Here is a 17,056-nt window from a genome sequence, read left to right on the forward strand (position 1 = left end):
GCTTGGTGTTGCATTAAGTTTTGAAATTCCCTTCATGTCACGCAGAGCTCAACAGAAGCACTGTTGGCAAAATTACTGCAGTTTGCTCGCTGTACACCACACCTCTATTCTCATTAATAGAATAGTATTTTTAATTAGTGGAAGAAGATGTAATATAATTGTGCAACTCACTTCACCTATTGTCATCACTAACTACATCTGTTATTTACTGCTGCAAGCAAAACATCAGTATTCATATTTCTATATGTGTCAGTAGATAAGTTTTATCTTAATTTTAAAGATAAAGCTTTGGATTAACAGCACTGGTGGTTACACATTCACTTTACTGGTAGTTACACAATTCACAAGACAAAAATGACTGTCAGTTTCTCATTAGTATATGTGGGTTCTGCAAATCAAGTTCTCCTCAAATTGTGTCCTAAAGTCCCAATATACTCATGAACTGTTTATCCAACTCAACAAGTGATCTCCCTGATTGATGCTTCATATTCTCTGGAGGACATGTCAACTTTACTTCATTTATTGCTTTCACATTCTAGTTATTTCAATTTACAGAAATTCTCAAATGGCGCTAGTGGTAGCAAAGTATGGCAAAAACTCCAGAATGGCTCTCCAGAATAAATGAAAGTAGCCTCTTGCAAAACAATGCTTGGCTCCTACTTGAAGGATCCTGCGCATAAATCACTTCTTTTACCATAATTTAAGTATAATTTTTTGAGTTAAAATTAGATGTTAAATGAACCACTTCAAAATCTCGGGAAAGAAACATGTGCTTTAGCAAGCACACCAAATTCAGGTTTCTCTCTTCCTGAATGAAAACTAAACTGACCTGCCCTGGACTGAATCTCAAACCCTTGAAGCAGCACAATAGTAATGGGTCCCATTATGGGTAAAAGGAATGGAGAATATGGTACAATGGAAGACAAGTTCTCATCCATCCCTATTCTTCAGATGTCAAACACCTTGAAACCAAGTTGTCAGGCAGCTGAGCAGCTCCTGGATCTCTACCATTACTGATCTGAGACCAGTTGTAGGGAATATTGTTTTTATGAAGGAAATTACAAAGCATGGACACACTCTTAGATCTATTCACAAGATAGATTCCTTGGACCTCTTGCAGATACAGAAATATCTTAAAAAAACATATTGCAAATTTTAGTGGTCAGGATTAGCATCGCTAATTCTTGAGTTCTGGTAGACTGAGTTCCTCAAGAAAATGAAATTTGCTGGAAAATTGAACTTTGCATTAAGTATAATTGGAACACAGCAAGACCTCAAATGAATACAAATAAAGATTGGGAGAAGCTGTTAAAAGGGCCACACTTAGGGATGCAATGTTTATGCTGAGGAAAATGAATCAGTGACCACATCTTTGGAAGAGACTAGAGATCATTTAGATGCAGCAGATGAAAAATGCTTCATCAGATAGAAGAACCCCAGACACGTGTGTACAGATTTCTAGTAAGCAGCAGTATACGTATCTCTCAATTGTCTGAAATTGTACCTCATATCAGACAAGAACAAGTATCTCATTGACTAGTTCACCAGTCAGAAACATAAACTCTGTGTCCTTCTCTGAAGTTGCTGCCTAGCCTACTGAATATATGTAGCATTTTCCTTTTATTTATTTCAGATTTCAAGCTTTTGCAGTATTTTGCTTTTGGATTTAAGTATGTCGAAATCATGTCCAAAATTAAGCATCTTTAAAAATTTGATTAAGCAGACCACAAGTCATTAGCTACTGAATTCTGAACAGTTACACCATTTAAATGATTTTCTGACCTTAAAGAGGTCAACGATACCACACAACTAAAAGAGAAATTTCAGAGATGGCTTATTCAACATTTGACCTTTTCTATTAATGCGCTTTTGAGTTTAGGAAACAATAACTAATTATATGACCATGGTGTGGAAACCTTAAAATAACCACACAAAAGATCAATCTGACTTTTTCTCAGCACTAAATACTAAATAATGCACATACAGAATTCTTACTATTTATAAACTGCAAAACTATTTAAGATGCTAATTATGCAATCTTTTGGGAAATACCATATATTACAAAGGGCTTAATAAAAGTTTGAATCCAAGTATTTCTCAATCTTTTATAAAACTGCTCAACAGAACAAATTTTCACAGAATGAAAATTATTTTCTTCCCAAAAATGGGTATGTGAGGAAAACATCTGTACTTGAATGTACATCAAGCCTAAATAATTAACAACCTGGACTTCACAATCATCAATTCAGCTGGCAGTGTTAACCTCAAAAGTAGCAGAAAATCGTTACATATAGGCCGAAAAATGTATCTGTCACATCAGTTTAGAATTCTACAACAATAAAAAGATTGCTGTGACACTGACAGGTACGCTCAGAAAAATCCTTAAGGAGGACTGAGCTCAAAGAAGGGTCAAATCATTGTCTGCAATGGAGTGAGGTTTTATTGCTGAGTTAAGAAGCACAAAAATGCCCCATTCATCTCAACAGTTGGATAAGTATTTTTTTAAACAAGTGTGCCTTTATGGTATCTGGTGCTTCCAGTGTGACTTCCTCTACATCAGTGAGACCCAATGCAGATTGGATGATCATTTCGTCGAGTACCTTCGCTCTGTCCGCCGCAACAGCCAGGATCAGTCACTGAAGTCAGCCACTTCATTTCCACTTCCCACTCCCATACTGACATGTTGAGGCCAGACGTAGCTTGGAAGAGCAACACCTCATATTCTGCCTTGGGAGTCTCCAACTTGATGGTCTCAACATCGATTTCTCTAACTTCCGGTAACTCCTCCCCTCCTTTACTTTTTTTTTCCCCTTCCCCCCCCTTTGTTTTCCCTATTCCTGTGGTCCCCTCACCACTTCTCTTTCCTCTCCCCTACCCTCATGACCTGCCCATCTATTCCCCACCTTCTTCCCTTTATTCCATGGTCTACTGTCCTCTTCTACCGGATTCCCTCTTCTTCAGCCCTTTGCCTCTTTCACCTATCACCTCCCAGCTTCTCACATAATTCCCTTTCATCCCCCCTCCCCCACCCAACTACCTTCCCCCTCTCACCTGGGCTCACCTATCACCTGCCATCTTGTGCTCCTCCCCCTCCCCCTTTTATTCTGGCTTCTGCCCTCTTCCCTTCCATTCCTGATGAAGGGTCTTGACATGAAATGCCGACTGTTTATCTCCTTCCATAGGTGCTGCCTGACCTGCTGAGTTCCTCTAGCATTTTGTGTGTGCTGCTCCAGATTTCAGCATCTGCAGAATCTCTTGTGCCTTTGGGATTCCTTTCAAGATTCCCCGTGAATAAAGCTACATTTACATGTGACCCAAGTACAGCTGGAAAGACTAGTTGTCTCAGAGCAGGCCATTACAAAATGGGCCACAACTTATTTTCCAAAATTATATTTTTTACAGTTATTATAAACAAGACACGGCATTATCTTCATTCACTGTACCAAGCAAAGCAATACTTTTGCTTACAACATTTACAATATGTCAAGTCAGTGTGGATCAGTAATAACATCTCCTCCTTGCCGACTATCAAAACAGGCGCACCTCAAGGATGCATGCTTAGCCTGCTGCTCTACTCTCTCTACACTCATGACTGTGTGGCTAAGCACAGCTCAAATGACATCTATAAATTTGCCAATGATACCACTGTTGTTGGTAGAATCTCAGATGGCGATGAAGCGGCTTACAGGAGTGAGATAGGTCGGCTGGTTGAGTGGTATCATAACAACAACCTCGCACTCAACATAAGCAATACCAAGGAACTGACTGTGGACTTCAGGAAGGGGAAGTCGTGAGAACACACACCAGTCCTCATTGAGGGGTTAGCAGTGGAAGGGGTGAGCAGCTTCAAGTTCCTGGGTGTCAACATCTCAGAAAATCTATCCTGGGCCCAACACATTGTTGCAATCATGAAGAAGGCATGCTTTGTTAGGAGTTTGAGGAGGTGTGGTATGTCACCAAAGACTCTTACACATTTCTATAGATGTACGGTGGAGAGTATTCTGACTGGTTGCATCACCGGCTGGTACAGAACCTCCAATGCACAGGATTGCAAGAGGCTGCAGAGGGTTATAGACTCAGCCAGCTCCATTATGGGCAAAACCCTCCCCACCATCAAGAACATCTTCATGAGGCGGTGTCTCAAGAAGGCAGCATCCATTATTAAGGATCCTCACCATCCAGGACATGCCCTTTTCTCGTTGCTGCCATCAGGGAGGAGGTATGGGAGCATGAAGACCCACGGTCAGTGATTTCAGAACAGCTTCTTCCCCTCTGCCAGCAGTTTTCTGAACGATCCATAAACCCATGAACACCACCTCGTTGTTCCTTTTTCTTTGCACTATTTATTTATTTTTGTAATTTATAGATTTTTATATCTTTGCACTGTACTGCTGCTGCAAACAACAAATTTCATGTCATATATCAGTGATAATAAATCTGATTCTGATATCACCAATGTTCATTCCCAAACATTCCATTAATGAACATTTGAGAAGTTATTACATAGGACCGGCCCCATCAATGGCAGGAGGATCCCCTACATACTGCATCAAGCTTCAGTGTACCCCCAGCAAGCAGTCCTGCAGCTTGGAAGGTGCCAGTCTGCGGCATTCAGTTGCGGACAGCTCCTTGCACTGAAAGAACTGGTTTCATGCAGACCAAATTGTGACTTTCATCAAGTTAATGATCTTCCAACAGCAGCCCATGTTTACTTCAGTTTGCATCCCTGGCAACAGCCTGCAAAACACACAAGTCCTGGGTATGTGGCTGGTTGGAACAAACCTTGACAAAGACTATTGCATCCTTTCCTAGATATCCTTGGCAAACGCACAGTGCAGAAGATGGATGATGGTCTCATTCATATTGCAGCCACCTCGAGGGCAATGTGTGGTGGTAGTGAAATGGTTGTGCACAAAGGATCTGATGGGGAGGGCCTGTCTCATCCCTAGTCAACTGAGATCTTGGTGCTTGTTTGAGCATTCTGGTAATGTGACATTAATCAAAATGTGACAGCCTGCTTGTGGTACTATATGACCAGATCCACTGTCACCTGCTATGGCAGGGCCTTGAGGACATTCCATGCATACATGCCTGATTGTCTGTGGCTTTCAAATTGCACATTATTACACACAGTAGCTACATTAAGCTTTGCGTGTGGCTTTCAAATTGCACATGCCAGCAAAGGAGGATTTTCAGGTCCTTAAAATATCAAGCTACAAGGATATTACTGAGCCTCCTCTTCCTTAAAGCTGCTGATCAGAATTACCTGTGTGAACCTTTTGGAAGAAGAAGCACAAGCATTTCTCATCCTACTACCCAGAGCAGACTCTGGATTAGATGATCTTGGAGGACTCCATCGCAAACAGCAAGGCTTTCTGGCTCTTTAGCTCTTGGAAATCCTCATTCATATCTACCCTTATTGACTGCAGAGGGGGCCACAAACAACTTATGCATGGTCTGTTTTAGATTTGATCCTTGAGCTGCATTTTTTGCTCATAGCAATATGGCAAAGATACATGTAAGCATGTAATAAGCATAGTGGAGGTTATGGTTTCCATTCAGCACCCAAAGAAAAGACTTCGTGCCAATGCATGTCGAGGCCAACATTTGCCAAAATTATTCTTTCTTTATAATTTGCATACTATATTTCCCCAACACACATCAAAGTCTCACAGATATTGAGAAAGTTAATTTTCTTGAAATGTATACTGAACTTTCATAAATGATGCAAACATTTGGGTTGAATGAATTATTTCTGTACAATAATGCTTCAGACCTATAAAAAAGGTATTTGTTTTATTTTATATTATTTGTAACCAGCAGCATAAATTCAGAAATGTAAATGTTTGCATTGTAAACATTGCACAAATGCAAGTAGAGACCAATCCTCTATCCATTTCAATAGATATAAACTGCTTAATTGCATCAACATTATTTCCCTGACATGTCATCTATTTACGCCACAAATACAAAATCAGATTGAGTATCCCTGAAAAGCTTAATGTAGCTACTGTGTGTGATAATGTCAATACAAACTGAAACGAGCCCACTAGCATGAAACAATTGAGGCTGGATCAGCCTCTTGATTTTCATTCATCAGATTTTATTTTCCATTGAAGGTGAATAATCCAATCCCATCGGCATCCTGGTGGATTAGGTTACCGTTGCAGTTCTTAAGACAGCGGCTACACGGAATGCTTCCATCGGTCAGGTTAGGACTGCTGTTCGTAGCATGCTTATGGTTGCTGCATGGTTGCTAAGGGAACAGCAGCTGTTTAACACCATTTTCTCGAACAAAGATGAAGGAGAAACAGCTGCTCTCGGTTTAAAAATTCAACATATTCCGAAATGTCTGCATAGAAACAAGAGTTCTGTGAAAATTATGCAGTTATCTTATACATGGCATTTTTTTTATTTACATCTTTTCAGGATACACAGTTAATTTGTATCAAAATAATGATTTCCCCAATGAGACTTTCATAGCTTTGGAGTTGATGTTACATCAAGGAATGGTAAAACCTGGGTTTTTCCATTCTGTTATTTTCCCTGGAAGTGAGTTACTGCTTCTGACTGGACAGTGAGTAAAAATACACTGAAAAGACAAGATGGATCAACGTGTTGAGGAGGAAGAAAATCAGAAACCAAGTGAAATTCTTCACTGCAATGCAGCTACAGTAACTCCGAAATGAACAGCAGAAGTTAGGAAGAAGATTAGGAACAAAGCATGATACAGGAGAAGGGAAGTTAAAGGTGGAAAGAAAAGCAAACCTTTTAAATTAAATTATATACCCATCTCCCTCAGCAATGCTTGGTGCATAAATTGAATAATACTTAGCATTAGATGACAGATATAGTGAGCCACACAAATCAAAATTTTCCACAGCACCTCTGGCTTGGGTTGTGAAGGGCAGAGACAAGAAAATCAGTGATTCCTATGTCTGTTTAAGTAGCATATACACATGAATATCAGGAATTACAGTATAAGTAATTTCCTTCTTGTCTAAAGTCACATTGGAAAAATAATAACGTATACTATCTACAAATGAGGAGATGAAATGGGTAAAAGCAAAGAAAAAAATTGACAAGGAAGATTATCTATTGAGAAATATTAAAAGGTTTCACAGGTCATACAAAGGTTATTGTTCCTTTTATTGTACTAGACGCCAAATTGATCACAACATTTCCTAAGTTACCCTTCAAAAGCATTTTTGTTCATATGGAAATCTTGCAAGGTACCACGTAAAGGCAAACTTTTCTCCCAAAATTTTAATTTGAACATGACATTAGGTAAGCAAAAGAGAAAACTGAGACAGTGAATATTGTTATCCATCAGGGCCCCCAACGAACTCTAATGACCAACCAATGCTTTCTTTTGAAAAAAATGTTTACTACCTTTCAGCTGCTTTGTATGGGCAGTGGATATGTGAAGAAAATAAGTGGATGCGAGATGGAAAACAGAGATTACAGATGCACTGTTTACTGAGAAATTCAGTTGCATAGCATCAAGTTTTTGTGCACCAGGCTATGCACCTTCTCCAGAAAACAACAAACAACTGAAAATCATGGAAGTAGAGAGTGCTCTACCAAGTTCTCATTTTTTATGGTTTTGGCTTCCTCAGGCATCTGGTGAGTAATGTATGGAGGTGCCTGGACTTGTGCAGTGTGCATTCTATGTATGTGGATGCCATTTCTGAGATTTTATCATACTGGAGTGGCCCATGGATATGGGCCAAAGGTGCAGAAGCAGTGTCTATGCGGCTTGCTTCTGCATGACTTAAATTGGGCCTCCTTGAGCAGGTCCCACCCCATGTCAGGCAACCTGACATGGATGGGTTCCCTTTAAATTAATTTTTTACTGGTTCTCTTTCAGGAACCCCCACCTGTGGTAGTAACTCCTGCCTAACCCCTAGACAATGACCCTTAACTAACTCAATGTCACCTACTACCCACCAACCAACCAGAACCACATCCTCCACCAACCTCCTGACCAGACTACCCCCATGATCATTTAACCAGAACACCCTTCTCGTGAATTATCAACCCTTACCATGACATCTTCCCCATCTTCACCTTTGAATCACGTTGCCTCTCCCAACCCATGGCACCTTCAACATCTTTGACCCAACCTTGATCTGGACTGAGGTGAAGTTCATGAAGCAAAGTCCTGAACATATAGAAGACAGACTTAGTAGTGCTGAGGACACAGATCTCCAACACTTTAGAATTTCCAACCAGCAGGCCAGCAGCTTGACTGTTCAAACAGTCTCTCCAGGGACCAAGAAAATTCTTGCCACTGTTTCTCCAAAAAAGGAGGAATTGTGCAGCAATATCTCCCAAAGCTGCTGCTCATTGTAAGCATTAATGAACTGGGCTTGGATAGACGGGACATAATTTCAAAGTTTGCATGAGACGTTATGTTCAGAAACATTGAGGATAACAGCAAACTCCAGGAAGATACAAACTAGCAAACACAATTTAACATATTGAGTGTAAAGTGATTCAATTTTGCTGGAAAGAAAGCATGAACCAAACAATATTGCCCTAATGGGGTTACTGGAACAGAGAGACTGATGTTGTACATGCTCAAAACTTTGAAGGTGGCATTGTCAGTCAAGTTGAAAAGGCTGTAAAACACAAAAGGGATCCTTGGCTTTATGAATAAAAACTCAGGAAAAGGCAAAGAATTTATGCTAAACCCTTATAAAACACAGGGTAGAATCATGGTGACATATTGTGGCCAATTCTAGAAACCACTGTTTAGGAAAAACATTAGAGTCTTGGACAGGGTACAGAGGTGGTTTACTAGGTACTGGAGATAAAGAAAACTTCAACATGAGAGACGAAAGAAACCAGTTTGCTATCCTTTGAATACAAAAGATTCAAAGAAGATTTGGCAAAGGTGTTCAAAATCATGAAGGATTTTGGTGAGAGTAAAGAAGTTATCAAAAGAACCAAGTGCAATCGGAAGAAAAAAATTACACAGCAAGTTGTTAGGATCTGAAACGCATGGAAAGTGTGAAGTAAGCAGATTCATAGTGACTTGAAAATGGAAACTGAAAACTTTCGGAATTAGGCAGAGGAATGGGACTAATTAGATAGCTCTTTCAAAGAGTCAGCACAGATATGATGGTTCAAATGGCCTCTTCCTCTGTTCTGTCATTCAGTGGTTGTACATCATATTTCTATGCAGTGTGAGAAAGGATTGTCATAATAAATAGCCTACATAAAAGCAACACATAATGACATAAAAGCAACACATAATGACAGCATGCTTCATTATAAACTATGGATGAATGAGACAAGATGGCAAAAATTACAGGTTTGTCCTTATGCAAGTTGTAATATTAGAACATGAAAAGTGCCAGTGTTATATTATAAATACATGGTATGGGATGAATTAAAGAAAGCAGCAAAATCTCAAGTTAAGTTGGGAGCAGCAGTGAAATCAGGAATGCCCATGCGAGTTCAGACAATTAACAGGGGATAGGATTACATGTGTGGAAAGTGTAATTTCTGATGAATTAATATTAATATGCTCCACCTTCATTATTGAGAGGTATTTCTTCAGGAATGAAAACCACTGGTAAAGGAATATAAGGGCAAAATGTAAAGTTATCATTGCCACCAGAAATCAAGTGATGAAGTAGACAGACAAATTCTAAAATAACACCATATCCATTTGTTAACTTCAGTCAAAACTATGAATCAGTAGTGAATCTGTGGAATTCTCTGCCCAGGGAAGCAGTAGAGGCTACCTCATTAAATATATTTAAGACACAGTTAGATTTTTGCATAGTGGGGGGATCAAGGGTCATGGGGAAAAGGCAGGTAGGTGGATCTGAGTTCACGGCCAGATCAACCATGATCTTATTGAATGGTGGAGCAGGCTCAACAGGCCAGATGGCATACTCCTGCTCCTATTTCTTATGTTGTTCTTAAAAAGGAAAATAAAATGGGAGCACCTAAATAATTTACAGGCATCAAGATGAATTAGCATTCATTATAGACTGTCAGAATTTAAAAACACTCAGTTATTTGATATACTCTATCTTCACCCCTTCTCCCCTTCTCCCTTCCCAGTTCACAAATAGAGAAAGATACTAAGTTATCATCATGTCACACAAGCTATATTTGCCAATGTGCATTTGAGCACAAAGAGGGAGGAGTTCCTCCTCAATTAGAACATAGAACAGTACAGCACAGGAACAGGCCCTTCAGCCCACGATGTCTGTGCTGAACACAATGCCAAATTAAACTAAATTTCTTCTGCCTTCTGCCTGGAGGGATATGATCCATATCCCTCCATTCCCTGCATATTCATGTGTCTATCTAAAAGTTTCTTAAATGTCACTATCGTACCAACTTCTGCTACTACCTCTGGCAGCCTGTTCCAGGCACCCACCACTCTCTGTGTGAAAAACTTGCTCCGCGCATCTCACTTAAACTTTCCCCCTCTCACCTTAAATGCATGTCCTCCAGATTACATTAAATTAATTAAAGGGAAAAGTTCATCCTTGGCCAGTGATGTTCACCAGGTCTGGTAAGGATTCTGGCTGTCGGTAGAATTCACCTGCAACACTCAGTTCCATTGAAATCAATGGCAATGAATACAACTGGCAGGCAATAACTTTGCACATGTTTACTGCTTGTGATTCAAGGCAAGATTTCTCCAAAGCACAGGCCACTCAGCTCAACTGGTCTATGAAAGAGACATATATCTCTTACCTTTCTAAGTTCCTAATCTCAGTGACACTGCCTTAGTGAGCTACTGAGCAGCAGCCAAGACTCTCTGAAGGAAAAAAAGAAGAAATTCAATAGCAAATCCCATTAGGCATCCTGACAACTGGCAAAGATCAGCACTGGCAATGGCCTGATGGCAAACTAGCTAACTTTTCTTCTCCGTTGCAGGAAATATGTGGCTTATCAGAATGGATTGTAGGGAGAATTGTTTGGAACAAGGAAGAGAGTTAACTTCCCTCTCGCAAGTGAATGACACACCGTCAGTAAAAAATGTTGCTCTGCATATGCATTCTTTACTCTCAATTGTGAAAGGAAAATTCATATTGTTATATAGTGAAACACGCTCTATATTTGCACGAGTCTTTGCTTTTAGTGCAGAGAGTTAACTCAGAAACATTCCCACAAGAGAAAACAGATCAGACCTTCAAAACTCACATCCCAAGATCGTCAACAATTGCACTGATGTGTGGAAACAGCTCCTCATTTACTATCCCCTATTTGATTACATGCTGGGAATAAGTGATTTTTAAATAGGTGTGCCAAGAGTAATTACAATATACTGTATCGACAAAAGGAGCAAAACTAAGATTCTGTTGCAAATATGGCAACAGTAACACCAGTGCAGCAAAGATATATAAACACAAGGAGTTCCTTTGCCAATGGCATTATGTTATTCTACAATGAAACTCATCACAGGATGTAAAAGAGACCAAGGCAGGAAAAATATGCCATTTGCCACAGAAATTTATGTAACAGAATTGACAGTACTTACAAATTATAACGATACTGACTACAAGTGCAGAGAATAGCTGGTTGCTAAGGGTCCGCAGTTACTATTTTACTGTGCATCTTTAAATCAGGAAATCTGTTTTGCAAAGGCTAAGTGTGTTTTGACATCTGTTGGGATTGCGTTACTTGCATCAGAAGCAATGAAAGGTGGTTTTCAAGGCTGATTCCTGGGATGAAGAGGTTGAAGAAAGACTGAGCAGGTTGGACCTATACTCACTGGAGTTAGGCAATGTTACTGAAATGTTTAAGATTCTGAATTAACAGGGTGGATGTTAAGAAGATGTTTCCCCTTGTGGGGTTATCTGGAACATGGAGGCACTTCGCAGAACAAGGAGTCATTTACAAAGATGGGGAGACATTTTTTTCTCTCACAGGTATGACTCTTTGGAATTCTCTTGCCAGAGAACCAATTCAAGGCGGACAGTTACAGGTATTTGAACTGTGAGGGAGTCAGAGGGTATGGGGAGAGCGCAGGAAAGTGTTGTTGAGGCCAAAATTAGATCAGCCATGATTTTGTTGAATGGCAGAACAGGCTTGAGGGATCCATTGGCCTTAGCACCCAACTTATATTCTTACAGTAGACACAGCCTCCGCTCCATTTCTTTCTAAAACAACATGACGAATATCGCTGTCCACTAGTCTCCCAAGACTAGCCTCTACTTTTAGTTAACTAATTACAATTCACTTCAATGGTATGAAATAATTAAATGTAAGAATTCTGTAAATATTCATTAATAAACAATGGCAAAACTGTACTGGCAATGTCATCAAAAGCTTTCATTAATGTATTAGTGCTGAGACATTGACCCAGACATTGCTGTTAAATGCTGGTGATTCTAAAACAAAACCACTGCTGTTTGTCTGCTGGCAAATCAAGGACTTCTATCTATACATAGACAAATGCAGAAGTCCTGAACTCATTAAATGGTAGGTGGCACCATGTCTGTCATATAGTCTGTGACTGAACCCTCCATGGTTAGACCTGGCACAAGGTCCATGACCCCCATTAACTTCAGTGGGGTTTGTAGGACCATGGAGAAGAAAGGAAAGAAAGTAAAGTTTTTTTCAAATTGTGTTCTATTTTCAAGTCTTTAAAAGTGATTTTGTTTCAACTGGTTTTAAAATTACTAATTTTAAATAATCCTTTATTTCATTTTTACTTCATGTCAGTGACATTCAGAAACACTTAAATAACCCATTTTCAATGGCTGACAAGGTGGGGAGGGGGGGTGGTAGGCAGCTTTTCTGAGTGTCAAGGACTTTAATGGGCATTTGGGGGCCTGTTCTTCTTCATGGACTGGTTGCGGCCCCCCCACCATTCTGGCCTCATTACTGGAGTGCGGGGCACTTCAGCCAGCAGGATAGGCTCTCTGCATCCAGATCAGGTAACTGCAGCAATTGCAGGCAGCTGGCCCATTAAAGCAGGAATCACACATGACAATGGAGAATATTTTCACCCTCAAGACCTGGGCAGTAATCTGATAGATAGACCACCAGCCCTTAACCCAATTATCACTCCGGGTTACTTGCTGAAAAGGCAGCAAAGATAAAAAGCTAACCTATTATATGTCAGCAGTATATAGTTTTCCATTTCTATCATAGTCCTTCCTTATTTTACTCCAAAGAACTTGTCCGAGATATAAAGCGCTCTTCTTAAGCATAATCAAATCTGGAAAGGCAAAAGCTAAAACTGTACACTGCCCCCACAGCCCCCGGTTCAGATGTAAAGCTTTTTTTAAATTGTTTTATTTTCAAGTCACTAAAAGTGATTTTGTTTTAGCTGATTTTATTTTTAAATTACTAATGTTAATAATCCTTTATTTCATTTTTCCCAGTGGTAATGCTGCACAATTTCAGCATTATGCTTTACTGAAATCTGAATGACAATAATAGAGGGTTTGATAAATATTTACTTCCAGAGAAAAAATGGAATAAAGGCGTGATATACTGATATGAATGCACCATATTTACAAATAAATGAAACACATGGGGAAAAACAACTTTATTTGGATCAATAACCTCACATAGAACCTATCTTTTTTCTCTGGAGCATGGTCTGGGATTAAGATGCCTGTGTCCTAAATTCATATTTCTCATTTTTGTTTCAAAAGTCAGTGCACGAATGATGATCTGTAGGGTCAATCAAAATCAACTACATTCATTTCTGGGTACCATTCTTCATGATGCATATACTGGTTTAAGTGAACGTGGTGTCACCTGAATATTACAAGCCTTGAAGGGTTAGATTGTAAAAAAAAAGTTGCATATACTTAGACTACAGATTGTAGAAAATTACAGAATTGCTTAAACTGATAAATAGACCTGGCAAGGTGGGGGGAAATGCAGAACAAGCGATCATAATTTTAAAATTCAGGAGTGAATCTGGAAGCACTTCATCACATACAAAGTCATAGACATCGGAAACTCTCTCAGAAGGCTAGGCCAACTGAAGCCTTTAAAAGATTTAAAGTTTTTGTTAAATAAATATATCAAAGGATAAGAAACAATAGTGGGTTAAAGGAATTGAGGTGCAGCTCAACTGTGATCAAATTGAATGGTAGATGAGGTTGAAGGTGGTAAATGGTTGACTTTTATTATGTTCCAATTACTCTTCATAAATGAGCTTGGAAAAGGAATAGCCAGCTTGTAATACACATACTCCCGATGCAAAATCCATCCATTTTAGTACACAAGTGGTTTTCCCAGGAAAAAAATAACTTTGATAGTGTTATTTTTCAAATCATTTCCATTCTTTTCCCTCAATAGAAAATTACTAATTCACACCACTGGCTTAGCTCAGAGGCAGTACAGGACACTGTTCTAATCAAAGCTGTCCTCCTTTGCATAAACCTTCACTTGGGGATGAGGGATGGAGAGGATTTCATTTGTACACTCTGGAGTGAAAATGTGAACACTTTCTTCGGCAGCCTCAAAATTTTGTTGCAGTCAATGCATACAAGATGTCTTTTCCCCAGGATATATGCAAATGGACAAAGTGAGACATTTTTCATGCTTTATATCTTGCAGTTGCCAAGTTATTTCAATTTAAAAACATGTGCATTCCCAGCCCACTGTTTTCCCTTTATCTATCTGCATCTGCTTTCATATTCATACAATCAAATAACAATAGGTGCCATTTCACCATTATATGGATGCAAACAGATTTTTTTTAAAAAGTTGGAGTACATGGCCTGAATTTCAATTTGTCCGCAGAGCCAAATGTGATGCTCCGATTTTTTTCCAGAGATGCTCAACTACATCCTCCAATCAAATCTTTACTTCATACAACCATGGCCTGGATTTACGTCTGTTTTTTAAGTCACAACTAAAACAAAAATAAAAGCAGACTCAAGGCCACTGAAATCTCGGAAGCATGTTTATGATAATGCCTGTAACTATCATACAGTGTTCTCTGTGGGGACAACACTACAGTGAACTAATGCGGGGCATTGGAATAGACATAAAACATCAGTTCCTTGAGTCACGATAATACACAAATCTCTGCAATGTGCATTAGCACAGATTCAATGCATATTTAGGTTCAACCAAAGGATTCCTGAGAATGTGAACCAAATTAGATTAGTGTCACTCAAAACATGCACGCGCTGTTAATTTGCTCATGCATGCAATGTCAGACAAATTAAACAGTCAACGGAATATTTAATCCTTCCACAAAACTACTCCATGTCAACAGGCACAAATAAGTATTTGCCGCATTATATCACTTCTCAATAGAATATACGGTCATCATGCATGCTCTGTGTTCTCAATAAAGTGCAAGATCCTCAGTGACAGGCGTTGTCTGGAGAGGGAAATAGAGGAGGGGACACTTCATAACATTGGCAAAACTCTGCACGTCAACCCGTTGTCTATACGAGGGTCGGGCAAAATGTGGTGAGGCGGGAATGATGTGTTTCTTTTAAGTGGCTTTGTGTATATTTATGTTTACATTAACATCTTACCCAGTCTTCGAAGTGCCTGCTGCCATTCTGCAATAGATCCTCGAACTGAATGGTACAGTTGGCCACAAAATCGTCGTAACCGATGGGCGCATCGTGGAAGACGGCCAGCTCAATTTTCCTGCCGTTGCACACGTCGGTAACGAAGTCGTCGTTCCAGGCGGGGCTGTTAGTTTTCTGCTTGGTGGCCGTTTGGCCGATCCTCGAGTCGTCAACGTTGACCGCGATGTAAGGGTCGAGCAAGAAAGTCTGGGGCCTGGAACCCACTGCATGTCTCAGCGACCACGGGGTGGGCTTCAAATCGACAGCCTCGCTGATCCTGATCTTCAGCAGCCCGTTGAAGACGACCATCGCTCCGCTATGCGGAGAGGGGTGGGTGGGGGGGGGGGGGGGTTGAGGAGGGTGGGGGAGGTGAGTCCGCCCGCCCGCCAGGCGCTGCCGTCCGAATCCGCCGCTCGCCCGCCTGGATCCGCCGCTACTTCTCCCCAGGAAGGCGGCGAAGGACGCGGGGAGGGAGGGAGAAAAGAGCGATTCCTCGTATTTGAGGGAGACTCTCGACCCTCCGGCGGCCGGTTCCACTGACGCCGGAGCTGCGGTACAACTTGACCCCGGGAGAGCAAACAACAACAACAGAAGAAAAAAAATCCACCCCGGCCCCTCAAACTCCTCGCTCAAATCCTTGGAGGGAAAACAGGGAGGACGAGGGAAGGAGGGAGGGAGGAGGTGGGGGTGTAAGTGGGCAAAGGGAGAGAGAATCCTCTCAAACTTTTTTTACCACCGAAAAATTGCCCAGATAAAAAGGGAATGAATAAGTGGTCTTGTGCTCCTCATCTAGCGGTCCGCATAGCCTCTCTTCCCCCTTTCGGCTGCCGAGATCAGATCCACACACAGCTACACTCTGCATTAGGGGGTTACATGCAGGAAATCGACTTTTTGTTTTGTGTCCAAACAAACTGGGCTTTTGTTTTTACACAACTATAATTACACAGAGTGAGGGGGGGGGGGCGTAGAGTAATGTGATTATCGCCACTACCTGTTTTCTTTTTGTTGTTTTTGTTTGCTGGCTGCTGTTGGCAACTCGCGGAGCCAAACTGCTGAGACTGTTGTTGGCGGCTGCGGTGATTTCCTACTCTCTCTCTCCCTCTCTCTCTCTCCCTCCTCCTCTGTTGGCCTTGATGCAGGAAATGCGCAAAAGACGTCAGAAAGTCTTCCCGGGCTCCAGGGCTATTCAACAGAGTGCTGTAACCACGGTCCAGCTATTTAACATCGCCCAGGAACCGTGTCTTCCAACTCAACGATATTTTCAAACCAGAATAATCGCACGAACCCTTGATTCTAATCTTGTTTTCCTTCCTGTCATGAGTTTAGGGTACGTTTTCAGTCCGCTCCTGTGCAAAGACACTGATTTTAGTGAATGAACGTGGTTTATACATTCAATATATACGTGGTGCACACAGTAGTAATCAGCTGGATTTACACCCATTTACGTCTTTAATGAGTTGGAGAAAACTCCGTACAACTAAATATTGTCACCAGACAACTGTCACAAGAAATTCTTCTATTCGAAA

General features: G+C 40.6%; 1 protein-coding gene across 3 annotated transcripts in view; it reads right to left on the reverse strand.

The window, feature by feature from the left end:
• The window catches only part of LOC127568094 (protein kinase C epsilon type), a 505,158-nt gene extending 488,446 nt beyond the window's left edge, over positions 1-16,712 (reverse strand). Inside the window, exon 1 of one of the 3 annotated variants that reach the window (XM_052011402.1) lies at positions 15,492-16,712. In XM_052011402.1, coding sequence (XP_051867362.1) covers positions 15,492-15,839 — 348 coding nt within the window. In that variant the 5' untranslated portion in view covers positions 15,840-16,712. The remainder of the gene's footprint in view (positions 1-15,491) is intronic. The other 2 variants (XM_052011403.1, XM_052011401.1) reach the window with 2 other exon arrangements.
• Between the last annotated feature and the right edge of the window lie 344 nt (positions 16,713-17,056).

The sequence above is a fragment of the Pristis pectinata genome, chromosome 3 (genome assembly GCF_009764475.1).
Source record: "Pristis pectinata isolate sPriPec2 chromosome 3, sPriPec2.1.pri, whole genome shotgun sequence".
NCBI classification, from domain to species: domain Eukaryota; kingdom Metazoa; phylum Chordata; class Chondrichthyes; order Rhinopristiformes; family Pristidae; genus Pristis; species Pristis pectinata.